General features: G+C 46.1%; 1 protein-coding gene across 6 annotated transcripts in view; it reads left to right on the top strand.

The window, feature by feature from the left end:
• Nucleotides 1-23911, top strand: part of PRR5 (proline rich 5) — a 93885-nt gene that overhangs the window by 29133 nt on the left and 40841 nt on the right. For 4 of the 6 annotated variants that reach the window (XM_087766346.1, XM_087766348.1, XM_087766345.1 and 1 more), the window contains 2 exons: nucleotides 10824-10937; nucleotides 21346-21426. In XM_087766346.1, the coding sequence (XP_087622472.1) occupies nucleotides 10834-10937; nucleotides 21346-21426 (185 nt within the window). In that variant the 5' untranslated portion in view covers nucleotides 10824-10833. Of the gene's footprint in view, nucleotides 1-9235; nucleotides 9257-10672; nucleotides 10938-21345; nucleotides 21427-23911 lie in introns of those variants that run through there. The other 2 variants (XM_087766347.1, XM_087766344.1) reach the window with 2 other exon arrangements.

Here is a 23911-nt window from a genome sequence, read left to right on the forward strand (position 1 = left end):
AAAAAGTTTTTACTTTTTCTCCCTGTGTTCATCAATCAAATTAAACAGACAGCTTAAAAATTGATGCAAGGAAATGGCATCCAAAGTGCCCTTGTGCATTTTATAATTGCACCCAGCTGTGATTACAGTCCCACAGAATATATTTTTGCATTTTCTTTTCTTTCGCTACACTTCACTGGTGATTCACTCCCTAGAAGGGATTCACCCCTTTTAGGAGAGAGAGAGAGAATTTACTGGTTTCATGACCTTTTATTTCTGCAGCAGAAATGGGTGAACTCACTTGGAATAAATACGAACCAAGCCAAAACATTACACAGGACAAAATGAATTCCAAATCTGACCTTTCTGAGTCTTGGGGGGGGGGAAAGGGTTGCTTCCCTCTGTCTTTTGACCGGTGCCCTACAATTTGCAAGCACCAAAATATCACCGCAGGGACGCAAGTTTTATGGGTGCGTGTCCTGGCGAAAAGCAGATGAACAGCAAAACTGAGGCCGCTGTTCAGGCACATGCCTGGAGCGTGGTGGGGGAGCCCCTGCGGCCACCTGGAAATGCCTGGATGCCCCGGCTGGTTTGAAGCCACCAGTACGCCTTGCCGCTCCGACCCACCTCACCACCACCACTTGTCAGGAGTGGGAATGAGAAAAGCAGACTTAAAACCGTAATGCTGATTTGTCCCCCATTGGATGCTGGGCTGTGGAGAAGAGAGCAGCTCGGAGGCTGAGGGGAGACCTTATTGCTCTCTACAGCTACCTGAAAGGAGGTTGTAGCGAGGTGGGGGTTGGTCTCTTCTCCCTAGTGACGAGTGATAGAACGAGAGGAAACGGCCTCAAGCTGCGCCAGGGGAGGTTTAGGTTGGATATTAGGAAAAACTTCTTCACGGAAGGGGTAGTCAGGCACTGGAACAGGCTGCCCAGGGCAGTGGTTGCGTCTCCATCCCTGGAGGTATTTAAAAGACGGATAGATACGGTGCTTGAAGACATGGTATAGATGGACTTGGCAGTGTTAGGTTAATGGTTGGACTCGATGATCTTAAGGGTCTTTTCCAACCTTGAGGATTCTATGATTCTATGAAAAGTGGGAGGCGAGGAGATTTCCTTGCCTGGGACATGAGAGTGTCCCGCGGGAAGCATCTCCCACCAAGGAGGGGTACAGGGGACCATCAGGAGCTGGCCTCGGATTTTTGTCCCCCTCCAAATGGGGTGACACGCCGCTGCTACTGGGAGCTGCCTGAGGGAGCAGGGGACCAGGGACAGGCCCTGCCTGTTGTGTTTGCCCTGCTGCCACTGCCCCTTTCCTGCCGTCTGGAAAACCGAAAGACGGACATCTTTTATAAAAAAAACCACGCAGGGCAGAACAGCAGTCGATTTATAAATAGGTGCGGGGGCTAAGTCGTTTCAGTCACGGAGCCGACGGCCGAGCTGTCAGGCGGCGGGCTCTCAGCGGGCGGCCCCGGCTGCCATTTTGTGTCGCCTTCCCCCGAGGCCGGCAGGGGGCGCGGCGGCGGCCGGCGCTCCCCGCCCTGCCCCCGCTGTCGGGGCGGGGAGCGGGGCAGGGCCGGGCCTGGCCCGCGGGGGCGATCGATCGCCTCTGGCGAGCAGTCGTAAAACCGCTTCCTTGGCCGCGGCTCCTCAGGTCGGGCGGCGGTAACGTGCATCTTGTCCAAAGGAGGCCGTAACAAGTCGTGAGGGGCTCTGTCAAAAAGTTAAAATCTGGTTAAAAGCAATGTGCCTGGGAGCACGCCTCCACAGATGTTACAGTGCCTTTTTTATTGTTTTTTTTTTTTTTTTTGTGGTTTATATGGCTGTTTTCAGGGCTTCCTCCCCACACGCCCGGTGGGTGGGGGTGCTCAGCGCCGCCGCAGCCCCCGTGCCGCGGAGGGGGACGCAGGGGCCCAGCCTGGCCCGGCCGCCCTCCCAAGCATCCCCATCACCTCAGGTCTTCGGCCCTTCAGGTATCATCAGGCTGTAACCTGGCACGTGGCTCAGATGGGCTGAAATAAAAGAAGAAAAAGGCAGGCTGACACAAACGGGTTTGCCGGATTTTAAAGAGTCAGGGTGAGCAAAGGCTGCAGTTTCTCCATGAGGCCGAGCTTTGTCCGTCCTCCTGTGATCCTCCCCTCAGCGATCACCCTGTCTCACTGTGAAAATGTCAAGTTGGTGAAGTTTGGTACCAACCTATTTATAAAGACCAAAGTATCTTAAAAGGACTTGAGGCAGAGATTTGAGTGTGGAGCTCACCGCAGTCCAGGCTTCCCCGCTCATAAGAGGTTTTCAATTTATTTATTTTTTCCAATGACGTTCCCAAAGTGGAGTATGCTCCGCAGGAAGTGATTCAAGCAAGGGCTGGCTGCAAGCCCGGGACTACCTGGGCTACGGCTTTTTGTTTGAAGGAGCCGTGCATCCTAGAAACATGGCCCAGGGCTTTTGGTAGCAGGATCCCAGTGGTCCAGCAGAGCATCTGGGAGTCTTGCTCGAGATAAGTCCTTCAACCTTTCTGCTTTGGAGTGGGAGAGCTCAGTCTGTGTGGGCTTTCAAACTGCTGGCCATGGAGCAGCAAGCCTGAAAGACCCTGGATGGCTCACAGCTCCCAATGCCATGAAGCCTAAAACGTCTGCGGTCCCAGCAGTTTTCTGAGAGGAAAAAAAAAAGGTTATTTTAGTTTTACGTACATTTAGAGAACTTGAACTGTTTTGCAATGAAAAGTTAATATAGCCTGAGTTTGGAGAAGAGATAATTTGAAATGACTAAAGGAAGCTTGGTGAACAAGAAAGCTGGAGCAACAGGACTCATGAGGAAAGAGAGACAGGAAGGATACCACAAAGCTGCTGAAGACGCACGAACCTTCTGAATGACACCTCTGTTCTGCCACCGCATCCCTCGGTAGCATGAGGAGGCTGGTGTTTATGCTGACTTTAGGGAGGGGGGAGTACCTTGACTAGTTATCTAGTTGTTGCTGCCTTGTGGGGAAAAAAAAATGTTTTCTGGAAGGAAATGTAATGGAATTTGCCTTACCTCCTTGATAACAAGGCATTCCTTCCAGGTGATAACTGAAATAGTGATGTCACGTTGATGTCTGATTGAAGACTGAGACTGGCTAATGAGCTGGAGCGAGAGCGAAAGGAGTTTTTCCAAACCTTGTCGTGGAGTCTAAAAAATTCCAGCACTCTGCCCTTTGAGATAAGTTATTTCCCAGAGCATCCTGAGAAAACACTGACGTGATATGTACTGGGAGGTCATAGTGCTGGACCTGCTGACCTGGTGAAATGAAAATTTAAAGGTGCAAGTGTAAAATAATTTTTGTGATGAAGGCCTTTTTTACCCTTGCTGTGTCCACTGCCCGGTATCTCAGTCTGCAGGGACTGTCTCAGCATGCATGTATGAAAAGATGGCAAAAGGTCCCCATTTTTAAGTTCCCAATGAAAGCTTCACCGTACTGAACGCTACAGAGTCCAACTACACAGCTAGATGTTGCAATTTTGGATTACCTTTAAAATCTCTCTGGCAATTTTTCCATTCAGAAAAATTTCCTTGTGATGCAAAGGGAGAATGATAAATTTTCTGAAAGAATCCATTTGTATTGAAGGCCAGGCTTTTGTGACTTTTACAGGACTACCAAGATTTGTTCCAGAGGGCTGTAGTACCATTTGAGTAACAGCAGCGTAGTACCACCAGAGTCAAAGACCTGACTTTGCAAAGTTCACGTTTCCAGCCATGCTCACATTCTCATAGAGAGAGCATATCACACGAGTGATATCCTGGCTTTGAGAGTACAGCCAGGATATCGCTCGTAACTGACAGCTGGCCACCAGTGCAGTTTATTAGAAACTCAGCTAGTTACTCTAGTGGGTTCTTTATCTTGGTGACCTTCCAAGGCAATCAGAGCCTTCTTGGAAGACCTTGAATCAGAAATGTTTGGATATAAGAAAAATAGCGCTGCGCAGCACACGATTCCGATCTCCCAGGGTTCACAGATTTGGAAGGCGCTGTACCATATATAACTGTAGAAGACAGCACTGAGATGCTGTAGCTGCTGCATCAAGGTCGTGGTGTTCTGGGTTCCAATTAAAATTATGCAAGATAGGCAATTTAGGAAAGAATTCACATAGAGCGCAGGGAGGAAAAAAAGTCATATCCGTTGTGAGCTCAGTTACTTTGTAAGATTAATTTTCCACTGGCTATCTCATGATCTTGTAATAAGAGCACAAAGTATTTTAAACATTTGATTTGCTTATTGATCAGAACTCTGAGACCTTACTTTCTAAATCACAGTTATAGGTTTGGCTTCCATTTAACAGGAAAGTTGTGGGCTTTCCTTGGCGTATATGCTGGTTGCAGTGGGCTGTGAATTCGATGAGGGGGCAACAGTGAAACCTGGAACAGGCACGTCTGATGCTTGGAAACCCACCTCCTTCCGTCGAGGTGATGTGAATGGAAAAGGTGGTAATGTCGCAGGTCCTGTAATCCAGAGCATTGATCCTTACCTCCTCCAACATAACCATCATGCTCGTTCAGATCACTGTGCTGTCTTTAATTCCTAGAACCTATAAAGAGGTGATGAAGAACGATACTGCCAGCTAGGGGAATTGCCATTTGATGGAAAGCTTGATATTTTGGATGGCGTGTAACAGGCCTATTCCTATCCTAATTCTCTCCTAATTCCTATCTCCTGAAGGACAAGGATAAAAGATATAGCTGTCTGCTGTATTTTAAGAACTGCTTACATTGTTACGCTCTGTAAACCAAAAACTGCTGCTGGCAAAGGGGATGGGATTTCATGGATGCTTTGAGCAAAGGTTTCCTTACAGGTATTGCTAAATTCACGACCTGCGTTAGATTAACTGGTCACTGGGGACTTATTCTGTGCTCAGGGCCCTGTTTTGCTAGCTTGAGTACAAACGCCGAGCGAAAAGGGTAAAGAAGAGCTAAAGAAGAGCTCACAGTCCAAACAGGCAAGACAAAGACTTGATTCCCTTAGAGCGAGCCGTAGAGCAGTTTGCAAATACTGTTAGTACCAGTGTTTTGGTCTCCTTTTTCCTTTCCCTCTCCTTTATATTTAAAAACTTTGCCTGAGGAAGAATTAGCTAACCAAGAAAGACAAGAAAGGAAGAGGGAGCACAAGAGCAAAGGGTGATGGAGAAGCAGGAGGGGAGCAAGGTGGGGAGACTGAGAAGCTCAGGCAGTGAACAGATCAGAAATGTCGTCCAGCAGAAAACTGTGAAAAGAAACTAGACACAGATGGTTGCTCCAGTCCTTTGTTCAGATGCAGGTCTCTTTCTGCTGAGAAAGTCTCCTAGGCACATTGACGCTGCTCTGCCTCACACTGAACAAAACTGGGAAGGGAAGGTCCAGGGATATCAGCCCTGATCCTCCGCAGGTTGAAATGATTGCAGGTGTCCGTGTTTGGTGCAAGCCAGCGTATCTCCAGGGCAGGCAGTGGAACTGCAGCAGCCGTGGCTGCCTGCCGGTCGGGTCTGAAGCTTTGTAGGACAGACTGTGCTTGCAGGTGTGACTGCAGAAAGGGCAAGGGGGGCAGAGCATCCCTTTCGGGCAGTGGTCAAAGGACTCTTCTGAGGTGTCACCTTCTGCTTGCTTAGGAAGGAGATGCTGTCTTGAGCACTTCTTTTTCACAGCGTAAAAGACAAAAAAATGCCATGTGTGAGTCCTACATGCAGCTGAAGGAGCAGAAACCCCAGCTCTGTCTAAAGGGAGGCAACTGTGGTCATGTTGGTCACAGAATGCAGAAGTACAGGAGGACACAGGAGGCGTTTCAGAGGTTGGGGAGATGGCCCAGTAAGCCCAGGTCTTCTCCTACAAATCAGAGCTTGGCTGTGGTGAGGGCAGAAATAAAGCAAAGGACTAGCAAAACCAAGGCTCTCCTGTGACCAGCCTCAATAAACGAGAGGCAGAAACTGTCCTTGAGAGTGCCTTTATCTCCAGAGGCTGCAGAGAGTCAGTGGGATGGAGGGGGAAGGGTGCAAATAGTGCCTGTTTGGTTTCATACTCTCTTTATTCTCTTTATTCTTTGTTTTCTGATGATAAAGGAGCTTTATGTGGATATTGTAGCAAAGGAATTGATGAGTCATAAGGTTTGCAACTTCATTTCCCCGTCTGCTCCTTTTGTTTTTTCCTGATACTCACATCTCCTCCTTCCCTCCTGCCTTGCCCCTCCTCTGCTGGCACAGCAGGATGTGCTGTGCCTTTAAGAAGTGTGGTTTTTCAGAAGACTAATTCCTGAGCTTTGGCATGTGTTGAGGCATGCCCTAAGTTTTGTGGTGTGGTTTATGAAAAACTAAAGTGTATTTGTCTAGGGAGGTTTTTAACTCCTTTCTGCCGTAGATACACTTTACCTCTTTGTTCTTTGCTTGCAGAGCGTACACCATTCAGAATTTCCATAGGGATTTCTGCTCTCTTCTCCAAAAAAGGAGGGGAGATAAAGTGAAGTAGCGGGCTTCCCCCCCCCAATTAAAATTTATATTTATTGAGTTGTTTTTTACATGGCAAAGCTCAAGTGAATGAAGCTGAGATAGCAAATTCTCTTGCTGATTATATCCTCCCACTGGCACCAATATCGCTGCGGTGTTAACCTGTCATTGCAGTAGCGGAATGGTGTAGCCGAAGACACATTGACACGTTGATCCATAGCAGTCACAGCATGTGCAGCTTTATTATGAATTTCATATATTGTGAATTTCTTAATGTTCATCAACATTACTTTTTGCTTCCTTTCCCCTCTCATCACGATCAAAAAGAAACTTGTAAGAAGACAATACAATTGTACTGTAAAAATTAATATAGCATTACGTAAATAAAATGTAGGGTTTTTTTCCTATTTTTTTTTTTTTAGCAAATCTTACTGTTTTGAAACCAAGCGTATGCCTGGGGAGGTCTGCCTGGATTTTTTTAACATTTTCTAGGGGCAGCAATGCGATCTTTAAACCACGGCACCCAGCAAGAACGTTGCAGGCGTTACAGGCACACCAGTAGGTAACTACAGAGTTACCCTTGGTGATTATTTTAAAAGCCGTGTTTGCTACGAGGTCCTGGATCTGCATGCTAACGTTGTCTTGTAATAACAGCATAAAACCTCTTGGGCTGTCAGCCTATATTCATGTACCTGTACGTTGTTTTAGGCCTCAAGATAGCAAGCAAGTCCAGGTGAGCAGAATTCCCCTATGTCTCTGGCACCGTGGCGGCTCCGGGACTTGCCGTGCAGTCACCCGCAGGATGTGGGCCCCACAGATGAAAGAACGGTTTCTAGTAGAGACAGGCCTGTTTTTATGAGGAGATGTTGGAGGGGAAGGGAGGGAGCAGGAGCTAGGGCTGGATGTGCCTTCCGCACTGAGGTGGTTGTGTGGCGTTGATTAAATCACTTAACCTTTGAGCTGCAGGTTTCTTGTGAGTGAAATAGTGGTATTGGCATCGTGTATGGCATGCTGGGATTAAGTGAATTAACTTAACAGTACTTTACAGTCTCAGCTCTATAAATGTGCTGAGTGCAGTTGTTCTATTTAAGAAGCTTGTAGTGCTTGTTATTGAGCCTACGGGAGGGCCCCCGCCAATCCCCCATCCTCCCCGCCCTCCCAATTAGCCCGGTCAGTGCTTTTATCCCTCTTCATGACCAATAGCGAGCAATCTCTGCCGCTTAGCCGCTCGATCTTGAAGCAGCGCTGTATTGCGACAACTCTCTTTGCAAGTGGCTACAGCCGCACCGCCAGCCCTGGCAAGGAGCTCTGTCTTCTGCATTGCCCTCCGGCCGCCCGGGCCCAGGGAGTCCCTGGCTACCCAGTCCCTGCAGCATCCCCTCAGTAGCGTGCTGGAACGGGAGGTGGAGGTCCTGGGATCTCTTGACATCTCTGCCACCTGCTCAGGGGTGGCCTGGGCAAGTCACATCACCTTTCTTTTCTTCACTCTTAACGCTGAAGTGCGGATCGTGTCTTTTACCCTCCTACCCAAGAGCTGCTCAGGGCTGAATTAATGAATGCCGTAAAGTCAAGGATGTCCGTGGACGCACAGCACAATGTAAATGTGAAGTATTACTCTGTAATTACGGGTGGAGGTAACCCTTGTTGAAAATCATTTATTTTGTCATAAATCAACATTTGATCAGGTGGAATTGTAGGAAGGAGGAAGAAGTGTAGAAAAAGCCTGTCCTCTGTTACCTCAATCTGAAATTTTTCAGGAAACTGCTGCCTCTCCCATGTGTTTTGTGCATGCGTCGACTCTGAATCTAGTACTGGTTACTGAGATTGATGTGGTGGCATAAAAATAGTCTGACTTCTATAGGTGTAATATTTCAACATACAGATGTAGAGAAATCCTTTTTTTTTTTTTTTCTCTTGGGATTCGGCATTTTATGAGGAAGCAAAGTACTGCTTTTTGCAGCGTTGTCTGGCATATCCAAGGTTGACACAGCAGCTCCTTGGGTTCAGTCAATTAGTGAGATGAGGATTTTAGGAAAAAAAGCAGATGAAACGTGATTATGTAGCTGCTGACATAGTGGCATCGTCAGGGTATAGTTTATAAAGTCTCTGGTGCTGCTGAGGGATCAAAGAGTTAAAAATTCCAAGGGTTTAATCCAGAATAATAACATTTTGCAAGGCCTATCAAATTCACAGCAAGTGAGAAGCAGAAAAGCAACTGAGCTAGGTGGAAAATGAAATTAGATGGAATTATATTGCCACAGGTTTATCTAACTAGTTGTTTCACTAAGCAGGGTAGACGCACGTTTATCTGAGCCCTCAGCAGAAGCTCAGACCGAGTTGTGCTCCCTTGCTCTCCCGGGCTGTATTATCCACAGAAATGGAGTGCCCTTCATCCGATTCGAACAAAGCAGTGTTCTGCTGCATCTATTTTTGGTCACTGATTTGTATGCTGTAGAAGCCATCTCATTCCTTAGAATACAGCCATAGACTGTTGTGTTTGTTTTCCTTTTGGTCCTGTGTACATAGTGGATTGTTGTTCGTTTGTTTGAAGGATTTAAACATCTGGAAGAGACGGGGATAGCGATGTCTTTGTACATAGGTTAGCTGTGGAGCTGCAGGTCCCTTCCAAAGTGAAATGTTATATGCCATCTACTGTGATGCACACTTGTATACTTAAGGGCTTTGGTGTGGGAAGGACAATCAATATAACGCTAATCCAAGCAGCTGGATAAAACTGCTGCTGCTAAAAGTAGCACAAGGTAAAAATGGATTTATTTCCCTAGGTAGTTCTGCAACTGCTTCCCACGGAGGTAATACCAAATATCAGTTTTGGAGGTAAATATTTAAATGCAATAAGCTTAGCTGAGTTTGGGCGAGTAGCGAGAGGAATCAGTTTTTACTAAAATATGTCAGTAAATGATGCACATAGGGTGGATCTCACTGTGAGAAATTCAATTCTCCTGTAATGTAAGCTTTGCCATATTATTTGCACACAAACAAATCCAATTATAGCCCAAATCTAGACAACAGGTTATCACAGAGGAAAAGAGTAAGTAAAAAGTGGGGGGAAAAAAGAAAAGATAAATTCATCTGTAGTGCAGCCCCCTTCCAGCGAGTGGAAGGTTGCTCTGCAAGGTGCCCTCGTGGCTTTTACCAGACTATTTGCAGACCAACGCCGTAACAAGAGAAGAGCAGTTCTTGGGCTCTGGCTCAGTCTATTGCAAACAATTTCTTTTCTGAGAAAGCTAATCGCTGTTTTGTTACATTACTTCCCAGCAGATGAGCCAGGCACTCCTGAATTTAAAACAGAACTGCGAGTGAGTGACAGCGAGCTAAGCACAGGCTAGAGTCTTGTAGCAGCATATCCTTCAGCTCCAGTGCTGCAGTCAGAGAGAGAAAGATTTTTCCTTTGAAGATAAGACACCTGGGGCTTGTGTAGAAACTAGTTATGCCCCAAGTTGTGTAGCTGTTATCTCGATTAAAAAGAAAAAAAAAAAAGGGCAGAAAAAGACAAAGCGTCTGGCTCTGCTAGGTACCACCAAAAATTCCTCAAAATGCTAAAACCCAAACCAGCTCTTTTCATTCTGCTGTTGTGTTGCTCGTGAATACTTTCTGTCTTGTGGCTTATGTGACACTTTCAGCTGAAGCAGCCTCCCAGGCGAGCCGTGAGGCTGTGCTGAGTGCGTACGGGAGAGAGGGAGTGCGGGAGTGTGTGTATGTATATGTATGAGCGAGGGAGCGAGAGCGCGTGTGTGCAGTGTCGTAACGTGGCAGGGCACAGGCAGTTATGAAACTTTCCAATAAAGTCTCAGTGCGTCAGTATTGGTTGCTTGGGGTTTTTTTTCTCTCTGTCCGTTGCCCTCCAGTTTCATTTCCATTTATGAGACAGAGAGAGAGAGGGAGAGGTTGAGAAATGCTTGCAGAGCCCACCAAGCCACTGGAGGAGCCGAGCAGTTCCCACGACAGGTGGAGCACGCTGCCGCGGCGCTGAGCGAGATTCCCGATTCCCCGGATCGTGGTGCCCGGGGCCAGGGGGAGGGGAAGCCCTCGCACTCGGGGCAGCTGCGGTTGCAAGGGGCCCCTTCAAAGTGCTGCAGCAGCAGCCAGAAGTTCGACTTTTATTTTTTGAAAGGACTGGAGAAATTATTAACCACAGTTGATGACGTCAGAGTTGATCTGATTAAAGGTTTGTTTTCTTGCTGGCAGAGGTGTGCTCCGTAGAGACTGGTTCTCTCTTCTTTTTTTTTTAAGTTTCTTTTTTGAACAGCAAACGGAGGGAACTGCTCGCATTGCTGCTGCTGCCACTGCCGCTGCTCCAGCTGCGTGTGTGTGTGTGTAACAGGATGGTGTATCTGTAGCTGCCACGCGCAAACACACATTTGACCATGAGGACTCTTCGCAGGTTGAAGTTCATGAGTTCGCCCAGCCTCAGTGATCTGGGCAAGAGAGAGCAGGCAGCCTTGGATGAGCGGGGGACCCAGCAGCGACGGGCCTGCTCCAACGCTACCTGGAACAGGTAAGGTCTCGCACGATGTGCCGACTCCCCTGCAGCCTCTCCGTGCTCCCACGGCCGTGATTAACGTGTGGGCAGCCGCTGCATCGGCTTGCTGGAAGGGCTGCCTTGCTCCCAGCTCGGCAAGATTACAGTACGTCGGGCTTCTACATCGGTGCGCTACACGTACCGGAGTTCGCGTTCAAGTAAAAGACGGGAGCAGCTTTTTTCCCATTGCTGTTAACCGTTCTCTGAAGGCTGATAGCAAAGAGCCTTTCCTGCCGATGGCTCAGCCCGCTCTTCCTTGTGACGGACTGAACAAAGGGTCCAGCTACAAATACGTCTTTGTGTCTATCTAGATATTCTCATTCGAGGTTGATTTGGTTTATTTTAGTTAAAAAAAATTTACATATACACAACTATTAAAATACATTATTTTTATCTGCATAACTATATATGTTGCTGGGTGTTGATACAGATATGACAAAGCCTGCTCAATTTACTCGCATTAATACAAATGTCTCTGTGTGCGCGCAAGCACACGCACTTTAGACAGGGAAAAATAAGCCCTGATGGTTTTCTTTATTGTGTTTATACATCTGAATTTCATTACTGTTTGACAAAAAAAACCCCATGCAAACATTTTGTTGAGAATATGTCATTTAGCACAGATAGTTGGAAAGCATCTTAATGACCGTTTTGGTGACACTCTTAAAGATGAGTCTAAGTCTCTAAGTTGTCAGGAATTATGTCCTTTTTGAAAATGAAATGTCATCTCCTGGGTCACAGCTTGGAAAGCATCATTTGTAATGTTTTATAATTGTATGGCGGTACAGCTGTAGGAAGAAAAATGCCAGTGAACTATAGATGCATTTGTTAAAGGTATTTGAGTTCTGAGTAAAAAAAAATAATTATGAGATATCACATCTTCTGTCCCTCTCACCACTCGATTTGTGGTTTCATGCCTGCATTATGAATTAGTTGTTTAATGCCAGCAGCACACCAAGCACTGAAACCGTACCGGTCACAAAAGAGACGGAGTTTCTGCTCAAATACCGTGCTATTTATATGACCTGGAGTTGCCCCTGAGGTCTGGATGGTGGTGGTAATGAAAGGCTAGATTGGGCCACCTTGGCTCCTGCCAGTTGGGGTTTCACTTGGCCGGTAGCCCCATGGGAAGCAGCAGGGAGTGAGATACTCCTTGGTGTGAACCCAGGTGACAGAATATGGTCCCCAAAGCCTTTTTGTGATGGTGTGCTGACGGCTTTTGTTGGCAGGGATTAACGTTTCCAGGTCTTGCTTGAGGGGAGGGAACTGTGGAGCGGGATGCGAATGGAGAGGAGGTCAGGCACCAGGCTTGCTGGGAGGGGGAGAGCTCCAGGCTTAGGGGCTGCTGATATTCAAACCAGAGGGTTTTCCTAAGTGAGACGGAGCAAGAGTTTCTTATTTTTAATTCGGACAGGACAGGTATAGCTCTGGCCAGAAGTAGTTGCCTATCAGTGAGCTAGACTTCTGCGCGTTTCATCCAAACGATTAGACAGCTGTCCCATTGCCTGTTCCTGGAATAGGTGTCCACAAGTCATCCTGTCACCGCTTTGCGTGAACTCAGGCCTAACTGTGCTTTCCTGCCTCGGGTTGCCTTTTCCCTGTGCAGGGATCACTGCGCCATCCCTGCCGTTTGGTGGCACGTGCCTCCGAAACGCCTTGGGAGCACTGGCAGAGCTGCTGTCGTGCAGTTTAGTTTTTTTTTTTAGCTGGTGCTACCTGCGATGGCAAGTCAAGTGGGCATTGCATGCCTGCGCTAACAGCTGCCTAATGCTATTGGCAAGTAATGCAGATTACGAGCCGGTTGCACTGCATGGGCAAAGGGAAGGCGCTTTATTTCTTATTTAATAGCGCAAGGCTTTCTCCTGAGTGGAAGAGAGAGTGAGGATAATTCTTCTTTCAGGCGCAAAAAGACTTGTATCCTCTCTGGAGCTTATCCTCAGGAAAGCCAGGGCTTAAATGATGTTGGATTAGTTGTATTAAGAAGTTATCCACTGTAGCTTCTGCCTATCACCACTGTGTGCCCATCTTGGCATGTCTAATAGGGTTTGGTCTTGAAGGAGTGGGTGTTGAGCTCTCCTGGAGAGACCGCAACGTTGATGTGGCAAACTGGGCGTCTAAACTTTGACTCACTAGAAATCTGGGGTGGGTTTTGAAAATCTTGGGCTGTGGAATGTTTTTTATTTTTCCCCTGCAAAATTAAAACACCCCAACAGAGGACTAGCATACCGTACTTTGGTTTATGGTGATATTTGTTCTTCCAAATGAAAGAATTGCCTGTGCTGTTTCATCCTGTGCAGTATCCAGCGTAAGAGCTTGCTGATCAAGGAAGTCGAGGTGCACCAGCAGAGCTCTTCCCTCTCACCAAGCCTGGCTGTTCTATATTTAAATGTCTGCTGGTTTCTTGCCTAATGTTAGCAGCTGTGCCTGGGTGTGGCATGTGTGTATCTGCTTTTGAAAGAGGCTTTCAACCAAGCTCATCAAAACTGATGTGGGGAGAGGTAAAGCACAACCCCGCGGCAGGCCCTGCCCTACACGGGACTGGTAATCCCGTGCTGAAAGTCAGCCCTTTGAGGTGGAGCGAGGACGCTGCCTCGGCCCTCCCGAGGACTGCGCTGAAACGCTGCCGAGCCGGAGTTTTGCTGGTGGGGTCTTCTGCAAGGTAGCAGCTCCGTCACCACGGGCTTTTTCTGAGGAGGACGTGCGGCTCCACTTCTGCAATTGGCTTGTGTGTGGCTACAGTCTGGCCGCCCAGCGACATCCCCTCTGCCACCTCCGCTGTGTTCAGACCGGTCTCAGCCCTCAGACTGTTTATACCAGAGGATGCCTGCTGCATTCTGACACCGAGGGAGGGCAAACTGCAGGAGCTTTATTGCAGGGTTCAGTGTGCAGGGACATGTAGCACTCAGTGCTAGCAAGGAAAGTCTCTTCCTCCCTGATAACTTTCCTTCGCCTCCAAACTAAAATGCTGTAAAACTTCTTAACGCTGTTAGATCAAAGGGAAATTGGTGCCGAGCTGCTGTCTGCTAGTATGCAAATGAGACTTTATATCACAGCTTTTTTGAGCTTGCTTTCCCGTGAACCCCAAAAGATCTGTACAGCAACACACCGGCAGTGCACGTTAACTAGCAACCAACAAACAGCAACATAGTGGAACAATATAGTTTCGTTACAGCTCACAGAATTTGCATTGGATTAAAATAGCTTAGATTTTTTTCACTAGCATTGTCTTCAATTCCTTCCCCCCCTCCCCTTTTCTGCTTCAGGCAAAAAATGAGGGCTGAATGCTGACTAAACCAATTGGACCGAGAAACCCGGGGTTTTTAATCTTGAGCTTGCAAGCCAGAGGGGCCCCTCTCAGGGCAAATAAAATCCATCGCGAGGTTTTCATTCTGACTGAGCTAGCACAGACTGCTTAATCAGGAGCTGATACTGTCTGAGTTGTGCTGTGGGAAAGCCTCTAGTCAAAGGCACTTAGATCCTCTTTGGTGTAAGGAAAAATGGGGAAAATTAATGGAAACGTGAAGGAGTAGGACATGGCAAAGAAAAGGCGAAGAAAACACAGAGCAGATGCCTGTGACATTAGCGAGATCAGCAGTAAATCCAAGGAGACATACAGAATCAGAGTTTTATGGTTTGGGCTAATTTTTACAGGATTGTAATAAGCACAATAACTTGCTGTAATTTTTACAGTCATGGGAACCGTATTTCATCTTCTAATTAAAAATGAATGTTTTTTTCAGATGACAGGGAGGCTTTTCTAGTGGAGAAAACATTCCACACCAGCATATTTATCTACTACTTCTACTTGGAAATTTTCTTTCTTCCTATATTTAGTGTTTATTTAGAAATATTTTGAAATATTTCTGCCTGTCTGAGGGTCACCTTCTTTTTCTGACCCTTCATTTGCAGCCCTCTTTGGAGCATTTGGCTGTGTGCATGCATGGAGGACAGACAGAGCCGAGGGACGGGGGGGGGGGGGGGGGGGGGGGGGAAGGGGACTTCCCAGCAGGTCCAGCCACCACTGCACCACGGAGCATGTGCCAGCCTTGACTACAGTAATAGAAAGTGGTGGAGGTGGACAACTGCTGCTCCCCATAGCCCTCCAGACATACTTATACTTGCTTGAATGCAGGTATAATTGGAAACCAAAATCTCCTTAGTCCTACACCCTGTAGAGATATTAACTTTTGGTAACACTTCAGGGAAGTCCCTTCACCTGTCTGTCTCAACTTCTTCATATGTAAGAGTAGTGTTTATAGTTGGTGAAGTTAGTGAACTAATGCCTCTAAAACTCTTTGAAGATGGAGTTTTGCAGACCAGCTTATTTTCACTTTTATGATCCAGTACTTAATTGCAGCCTATCCCTCTTTGCAGATTGCTTTACCTTGGGTAGAAGTTTCAGAAACGTAAATGGACTAGCAGCTGCAAGCTTATTTTGAAAGGGTCAAGGCCTCATGGAAAGCCTGTGGAGTTGCAGCTGGCCTGAAGCTGTGCTGAAAATGGGCTCTTCCCAATTGGATTAAACTAATTCAGAAAAATGAGGTTTTATTCTGATGCGAGGGTGTCTTCAAGGAGGTTTTGATGCAAGTGTATCAGGTTAATTATTGTTAATTAGCTATTCCCGTAACTGTCCAGAGGAAATGAGCCCTAAGTCACTTAGTCACTTTTGAAAATGAAAATGTTGCCTTTAACTACCCAGTACTTGCAGGGTGTGATTATTCACACAGCATTGTTTTCGCTGATGGACTTCACCTGGAGCATTTGCAAACACTAAATAAAAAACACTGTGATATTTTCACCCGTGCTGTTTGCACGTGAAGGTAGTGACTACTTTAGAGAACCAAAATCACCTGCGTGCTGTGCATGAATGGAAACGTGGGCCGCTCCACCTCCTTTGCCAGGAAGCGCTGAGCTGGGAAGGCCGTGGCGGTGGTCAAAGCAAACAGGACGTCATGATTCAGACAGAGACTTGCGAGCCCAACTTTGCAGTTGTTCCTCAACTCTGTGGACAAACTGATTCTGACCTGGCAGAAACCAGTGTTTTAATCACACTAGTTTTACCTTCTTGGTTTCTTAAAAACATCAGTGAAAGAACAGGGGTGGTACTTCGGTGCTGGGGGGAGCCAGCCTCCCACCCACCAAAGGCAGTGGCATCTGGGTGGACAACTAGCGACTCAAGGGACAGGTATGTTTTGGTGGTATCGAGCTACTTAGGCAGTGGCTTTCTATTATGCAAAAATCAGAATAATAAACCCTACCCTTCTCGTCTTGGCACTCACTCTGTTAGGCTGGTTGGGAGTGCCATCAGCGAGCATCTGACTTTGTACTCTGGGGATTTACACCTTCCAGATCCCTTCGTGCTAAAGCCAGTGGTGGGGAAGATCTGCGCTGTGTGTGCTGGAGCTGTCATTCCCCATGGTTCAGGCAGCCAGATAGCGAGTCCTGGAGCCACCGCCTCCTCTGGAGGATGAGGCAAATCTAGAACAAGTAGTCTGTCCAAAGAGGTGAAGTTTCTGAGGCTGCTGGGTTGATTTTTGTTGCTGCGAGTGCCGCCTTGGTTGTAGGTAGTTTTCTTTTGGCAATCGGTGGCCACTGTAGGATAGATAAGTACAATACATTCATTGCTGGAGCCATCTGACATTTTGTCTTAATTCTAAAGGCACTGCCCCCCCCCCCCCGCGCAAAAAACTGGTCTCTGCAGTTTTCTGATCCTGATTTCCCCTCCTACAGCCAGCCTGCTCTAGCCATGCTTTTCTCTTCCCTGCCCACCCACTGACCTGTGGGAAGCCTCCTCCCAGGCTTCTTTCTGCCCCACTGCTGTTCTCTCAAAGTGTCTTCTTCTAGCCATAGTCTTCAGACCCAGAGTTGACCCATGGCATATGTTTTTTATGGCAAGGTGCTGGCACAACGTATCTTAGTGCTTGGACTCAGGTTAAATAATACTGCCACAGCAATTTACCCCGATTCAGACCAGTTGAGGAGCTGGCTATTGAATTGGTGTTGTGCTTTCAAGAAATGCCATAATCCTGTAAGTCAGAGATTTGCCTTTTCTCGCAGTGTCAGGGTGGCTGTAGCTTGTTTCAAAGGTGCACTGCTCAGGTGCACAGAGCTTGCAGGTCCCCCTTGTTCCAGCAGAAGATACTGGTGGGGGAGTGGGTTTTTTGGCCTCTTTTGGGCTCTTTTTTGTCTCCTCAGAGGCACTGTGTTCTTGTGCACACATTTCCACACACAGCAACTACAGTGAAGGTGTTCAGAGTAGTATCAGTGCATGAGTGCACCTATTATTAACTTTCATATTGTAAAAGAGTTACAGAAGGCAGTTTACAAGGGATTTCCAATTCAGGTTAACTATTAAAACATAAGTTTAATTACATACATTATTGACTTAAGCCTCAGTGAAGGCTGGTTGCAGGCACAAGTAAGGGTGATCCACCCACCTCAAGCATCTTGCAGGACTTCTGTGTGTAAGCAGCAGCCCAGATTTTCTTTACACCAAAAGGTTGTACCATTCTGACTAAACCCTTTTAAACAATCACTCATTATAGAAACCATAGCATTACTTTGATTTAAGCAAGGGTTGGGTTTGTTTTTTTCATTAGCTTAAGGTAACTAAGAAGATTTAAGCCAGCTTTTTATTATCCTGACACCAACTTATGCCATTGATAGCATCCTGGTTATTCCAACTCCTCTTTGTTGCGTCTTGAGCAGGTGTGGAGGGCCAGATCACAGTGGCATTCCCACGCTGCCTGCAGCCTGGGACTGCATGCCTGCACCCTGCAGGCAAGCGCTGCTGCCTGTGATAGGAAGGAAAGGCAGCTGGTCAACGCAGCAGGGCCAAGACTTGTTTTCCGGCCAAGGCAGTTGTCCCTCACTACAAGGAAGATCCCAGGCAGATTAAAAGATCAGCACTAGGATGTTTTATGTAGGTGCAGTTCTACTACCTGAGCAATAACTTAAATGCTCACAACCTGTGCCCTTAAGTTCTTCTTAAAAACGCTTGCTTTCTCTTATTTCTTTGAGGAATAATAATGGACCTGTTAAGATGGAAAGAGAAAACCTCCCCCTCGTTTAGAAAGGAGTGCCAGAGAGAAGGAGAGAGAGCACGCTGGCTTCTAGGAGAGATATTTAGTCATTCTTCTCTGCAGAAGGCTGGCAGGGAACATTGCAAAGTTCATTTCCGAATCAGAAGAGCGTGTAAAGACTGCTTGTTTTATTCACTACATTAATCGTACTTCACATATTACTCATAATATTAAAATACCCAAGTCGCTTGACTGTATACCAGAGACATTTAGCTGCCAATTTTCAAATAATCGTAAATTGAGTGTGTCTGTTCAAGCCAGCCAAAATAAGCTGGGTTAGATCATAAGTGTATGTCTGTGCATGTGAGTGTAGGGGGGAAAGAGGGACCAACACGGTGGGGGGGAGTGCTTAACGCCTTGGAAACGTCCTCAAAGGAGCAAAAGAGAGAAGAGGATAATGGTTCCTATTTTGATCTGCTTGTGTGTTTCGCCACAGCGGGTCATATCCTTCACCTGCCACTTTTAATTTCCTTTTTCCACAGATGAATGCAGCTGAGCTTTTCTAGCAGTGCATGTCTTTGCTCTTCAGCGTTGTTGTGTGCCTGCATTTCAAATCTCTCGCTGAATAGCGGCAGTTTTACCTTCCAGCCCAGTCCTCTGCTCCCAGCAAGCATTGAAAGGGGGTGTCTTACCAGTGACCTGGGGAGGTTCAACATGGACACCTGAGGTCCCCCCACACCCTCCGCTGCTGCCTGGCGTAGCGCCTGCAATGACATCCCCTTGCAGTGGGAGCAGCCGTATGTGGCTGGATCTGGCCCTGAGCCAACCAAGCTTGTCCACCCGTAGGAATCAGGCTTTCTCCCGCTGGAGACCTTATGAACAGATATCGCCTTTAGTTCTTCTTCACAATACAGGGCAACCCCAAATCCTGGTACCTCCAGGATGGGCAAATCTGGTCCTGGTTTTGCTTTCCAGAGCTCTGAAGCTGGTTGCTGCTCCGTTGCTCCAGACTCCAGCGCAGTGTGAGCAGGGGGAGGTCAGCTGCAATGCTCTGAAAAATGATGTTGTAGAGTCACTGGTAAAACCACATCCCCAGGAGGGATCTGCATGCTGTAGCTTCTGATCCTCAGAAGATCTTTTCAGTAGATGTTTTAGGGGTGTGATTTAAGTCGGTGACCCCAAAATACACCTCCTGAGCACCTCTGTGGCTGGTTGTTACTACTCCTTGCTCCTGCTGAGTACAGGCTGGAAGGTGGTATGCAGAATGACAGCCACCCAAGAAGGCAGTGCAGAGCAGGAAGACTTCTGCCCAGTGTTTTTTTTCTAATAAGCCTTAAGATGTCATCTCCCCTTCTCAGGTGCAACATTAAATAGGAAGAGGCATACACCAAAATATGTATTTTCCCTTTTCAATCAGGAGGATTGTGAGGGAAGAAGAAAAAAGCAGTGACAATGTTGGCATGTAATACTGCTATTGATAATTACACTCATTGCTTTTGTTGATTTTCATAAATATATCTTAAAACATACTTTAGTGGTCAGTGGCATTATCTTTATTTTACACATGGGGTAGCTGAGGCAGACAGAAGTGAAATAACTTGCAGTCGCTGCCAGCGGTGGAAATGTTCGTTTCAGTAAAAGCAGTCATATTAGAAACCGAGAGGCAGTAGTATGAGCAGTGGAGCTGATAAAGGTTGCTTTCTTGTGTGTTAGTGTCGGAAAGCTAAAGCGTCTGTATGCGTGTTGAATAAAGGCTGAGCTCACCCTGCAGTAAGCTCTTGGTCACTAAAAGATGCTCCTTCTACCCCAGCTGAAACCTAAAAGACCGTAATGTTTTAGGGACCTCAACTCCATAGTTAAATGTGGTAGAAATTGCGAACCGGTTCCAAGAGTGGAGGAGTGGGGATGAGCTGACAGATGGAGGGACCACGTGAGTCTTCTTTCCTTTTCGAGTCAAAGCTGTGAGGCTATAAAAGGTGGCACTGGGTTGGGGCAGGGGAAGGAGACTTCTACTCCATCCTACTAATACTGGAACAGGTTTGGTCTCACGTTTCACTGGCATTTCTTTACCTTTGTCCTCAGACCTAAGCTCAGTGATTTAGGCCGATGTGTCATCGTGCTAATTGTGTCAGGTGTATTTCAGGAGCATTTCAGGGCTTCATCTTGAAGCACATACTCATTTCAGTAACCCTTTGAGGTGCAGTCTTGTTAAGTTCATGGGACCAGTAGGCATCGCTGCTAAGCACATGGGTTGCCAGGTACCTGTAGTACCTGGCAGGTTCTTGCTATTCAGCATCCTAGAATTTGTAGGGCTGGTGGCCATACGCCCCAAGGACAAAAAGCGTTGGGTATGTGACTTTCTGTTGAGCTAGAATTTTGTGCTCTCAATCCTGTCTTGGTTTGCGTCTGATGGCAGCAGAAAGTCACCACCTCTAAGCAACGTCTACTTGCAGAACAGTTACAAATGGCATTGAAAATGAAAAGGGAGCATTTTTGTAGGACAGATGGTTTGCCTATGCCTAGCACATCGCTGCCTCTCTCTCTGTCCTCCTTAGAAACTCTAGACCTGTTGTTCTTTCAGCACAGCCTTGGTTTTCCTTTAGCTGGAGCAAGAGCGTAAATCTTTGAGAAATGAGTAAGTGGTAATCGGAAACAGTCTTTGTAACCAATTGCCCCTTTTCTATTGTTTCGTTTTTGAAAATGATTGAGCGATTGGTTAAATTGACTTAAAATTCATAATTGTGTTTGTTTGTTTGTTTGTTTTAAAGAGCTAACCATTCTTGAGATTCTATTCTAGTAAAGGGGTGCTATATTTGTGGGTTAAACTTCAGGTATAGTGTCCAGTATGGATAAATGCTGACCTGTTGATAAAGAAATCAAGTAACCATAGCTCAGACAAACATGCCAACAATGCCGGGAATGTCATCACTGATCTCATAGTGAAGCTGTTAATTGTCTCTGTCGTGAGCCATAGAGACAAAAATATACTTAAAAATACGTCAAATATACTTAATATATGAATATATTAGAAGTTATGCTTAAAATACTTAAAGTACCTAAAATATAGGTATATATAAATATATAAAGTACCTAAAACCTAAGTTTTCTGAAATTACTGATTTCAGATCTGCAACTGTTGAAGTTACCAAGTTGGAACAAATCAAAAAGAACTGATTTTCAAAGATGTCATCTATTTTCTAGGCAATAATTTCCCTTAAGGCATCTGGGGTGGGGTACCAGAAGTCATCTATGACTTTTAAAAAGGTCCTGCAGTGTCTAGGCAGAGACGTTAGGCTTATTGTGGAAGTGATACCCTTCTAAAATGTGATCGGGTGCTAATGACTCCTAATGTCCTCTTTCAGTATCCACAATGGAGTAATAGCGGTGTTCCAGCGTAAGGGTCTCCCGGACCATGAGCTTTACAACCTCAATGAAGGAGTCAGGTAAGAGACTGGACTCTGCGCAAGGTGTGATTAGCCAGCGTGCACAGTACTGTTTGCTAGCACTCACACTTGAAAGCTTCTACAGCAGTACTATGATTTTTTTTTTTTCCCCAGTGGTAGTTTCAACCAGTACGGTCAATTTGGCCTCAGTGAATAGCAGTTGCTGATGTGGGTCAATACTTCGCGGCATAATGAGAGCTGGGTTCCTCCTTCTGCAAAGGAGTTATTTAGCTGGGAGTAGGGTGGATTATTTCAGAGTCTGTCTTGACATACTGGACTGAAATTAAGGAAGGGAAAAACCTGGACCCCTCTGGTAATGCAGCGCTGTACCACTGCAATGATGCTGCCCTTTCCATAGGTGCCAGGCCTAGCTCCGAGGTGCTTCCCTTGCATCCCTGGAGGATGTAAAGCCTCCAAGCGCTGAGTGTGACATGGCAAGGAAAGATGTCCTGCCTGGTGGTCCCTCACATCTAGCTGTTCCTTCCACACAGGCCAAATATGCTGTAGATGTTAGAAAGCTGTCTTGTCAGCACAGTGACCTGAGTAACACAGTTTAAGGTTCTTATTTCTTTCTCATACTGTGATGATACTGTTAGCAACAGACTAAATATGGATCAGTGAAATGTATAATGGGAACTTTTTTTCCTTAAAAAAAAAAAAAAAAAGAAGGTGAAAATCCTACCATTCGAGTTATTTAAGTTACAGCTGCAAAGAAAAGTTTACCAAGAGATAAGCTGATACCTGGATTTACAGCACTTTACTTTTTACTACTTTTTCTAGCACTTTACTGCTTTTTCTAGCACTTATTATTACTTACCAAACCCTCTCTCACTGACAAGGGCAAGGTAGCAAATTTCCTTTTAGAAATTTGTCCCAATGCTTTGAAGAATAAACAGTGGAAGAGAAGACAAAAGACAGACAGCTTATTACATTCCCTGGTTGTCTTCAGATAAGAGCCTCAGTAATTCCCTTTCCCTTGCTGCTTATTCCCACTCTATCCAGGCACTGGAGTCTGACAAAATCCACAGCATATCCAGATATTCTGGGATTATCTGCCCCTTTCTGCTTCCCAGTCTGGGATGGCTGTCCCAGTCTGATTTCTTTCATTGTGGGAATATCTTCAGAGAAGTCCAGGTGAATGACAGTTGGCCTGCGATCTCTCTTTTTCCCTCTCTCTCTGTCTTTTTGAAATTAAAAAAACTTATTCTCCAGTTATTTCTTACTTCTCTGGGGAGAAAATGACATACAAAGAATAGCTTTTCTAGGATGGTTGTCAGTTAGCATGATCCATCAATCATTTTGAGTTAGTTATTGCAATAATGGTTGATCATTATTACTGTAAGTGCAGTTAGGATTCTTCAGGTTTATCTGAATGATAAAAAATGGTAGTTCTGGGCTGAGATTTCCTGGCCCAATGCATTTGCCTCAGGATGCTGATGTGCTGGTGAGGGACAGAAGAGGAAAAATTATCTGCTGGTGTGACAGAGACAAATACAATCTTATATGAACCAACAAATAAAAGATAGATAGATAGATGGATGGATGGATGGATGGATGGATGGATGGATGGATGGATGGATGTTATTTGGTGAATTGTGCCCAGGTTTTACTTTCATTTACCTGGGTATAAACCCTGCACCATGATGATGCTTGCTAATATAGTTGCGTTGAATTTATTGCAGCATCCCATGCCGCTGAACAGGCAAGCTGACTACAAATAGACTGAGGGTTTTTTCCATTTTATGATGGGCTTTGCTGCTGCATGATAGGCCCATTTCTTTTTGTTAGGGTAAGGATAATGCTGCTGTTATCTTGACTGATTGCTCAGTTTTGCTCTGCTTCCTGGCGGACAACGTTGGTGACTCATACCTGAGCTGATGGACAAAATATTGTGAAATCTAGACCACGCTAGAAAGCTGCTGTCGTAAACGAGGCGTCAGCAGCGTAACTCTCATGGGATGAGCCAGCGTTGGGTGAGATGCAGCGTGGCTTTCGAGACTGGTTCTTGTCTATTGCTGCTTTGAGGTTGTTCCCTCTTGCCTGTTCCTGACTTGGCCTGAACAGCCTTCTGATTCATTGCCAAAAGCTGTCCATCCTCTCGGTGACAACTCTAAGTTTGTTTTTGTGAAGCTTCTCGTGTGTGTCCTGCTTACTTCACTCATAGAAAAAAGCTAAGATGAGAAAACTGCAAGTGGGTGAAGAGGACACAACAGCTGAAAGATCTGTCTCTAGAGGAGAGCATGATAGTGCTATTTTTTAAACATGCCTGTTTAAACGTCCAGCCACGGGCTCTTTCCAGAAGCTACTGCTCTCCTGCTGTCTGCTTCATTTTACTGCCAACCACAGTCAATAACGTTTTGGGGCCTCCTGAATATTTGCAACGGAAGCCCTTTTACCTCACCTAAATTCAGCTCAAAACCTAACTAAGAAATTACTGATTTGACACATACCAAAAATATCTGACTTACTACTATTGTTATTTAAT

This window comes from Nipponia nippon, unplaced genomic scaffold (genome assembly GCF_047370975.1).
Source record: "Nipponia nippon isolate SJK-2023a ecotype South Korea unplaced genomic scaffold, ASM4737097v1 scaffold_3, whole genome shotgun sequence".
Taxonomy (NCBI): Eukaryota; Metazoa; Chordata; class Aves; order Pelecaniformes; family Threskiornithidae; genus Nipponia; species Nipponia nippon.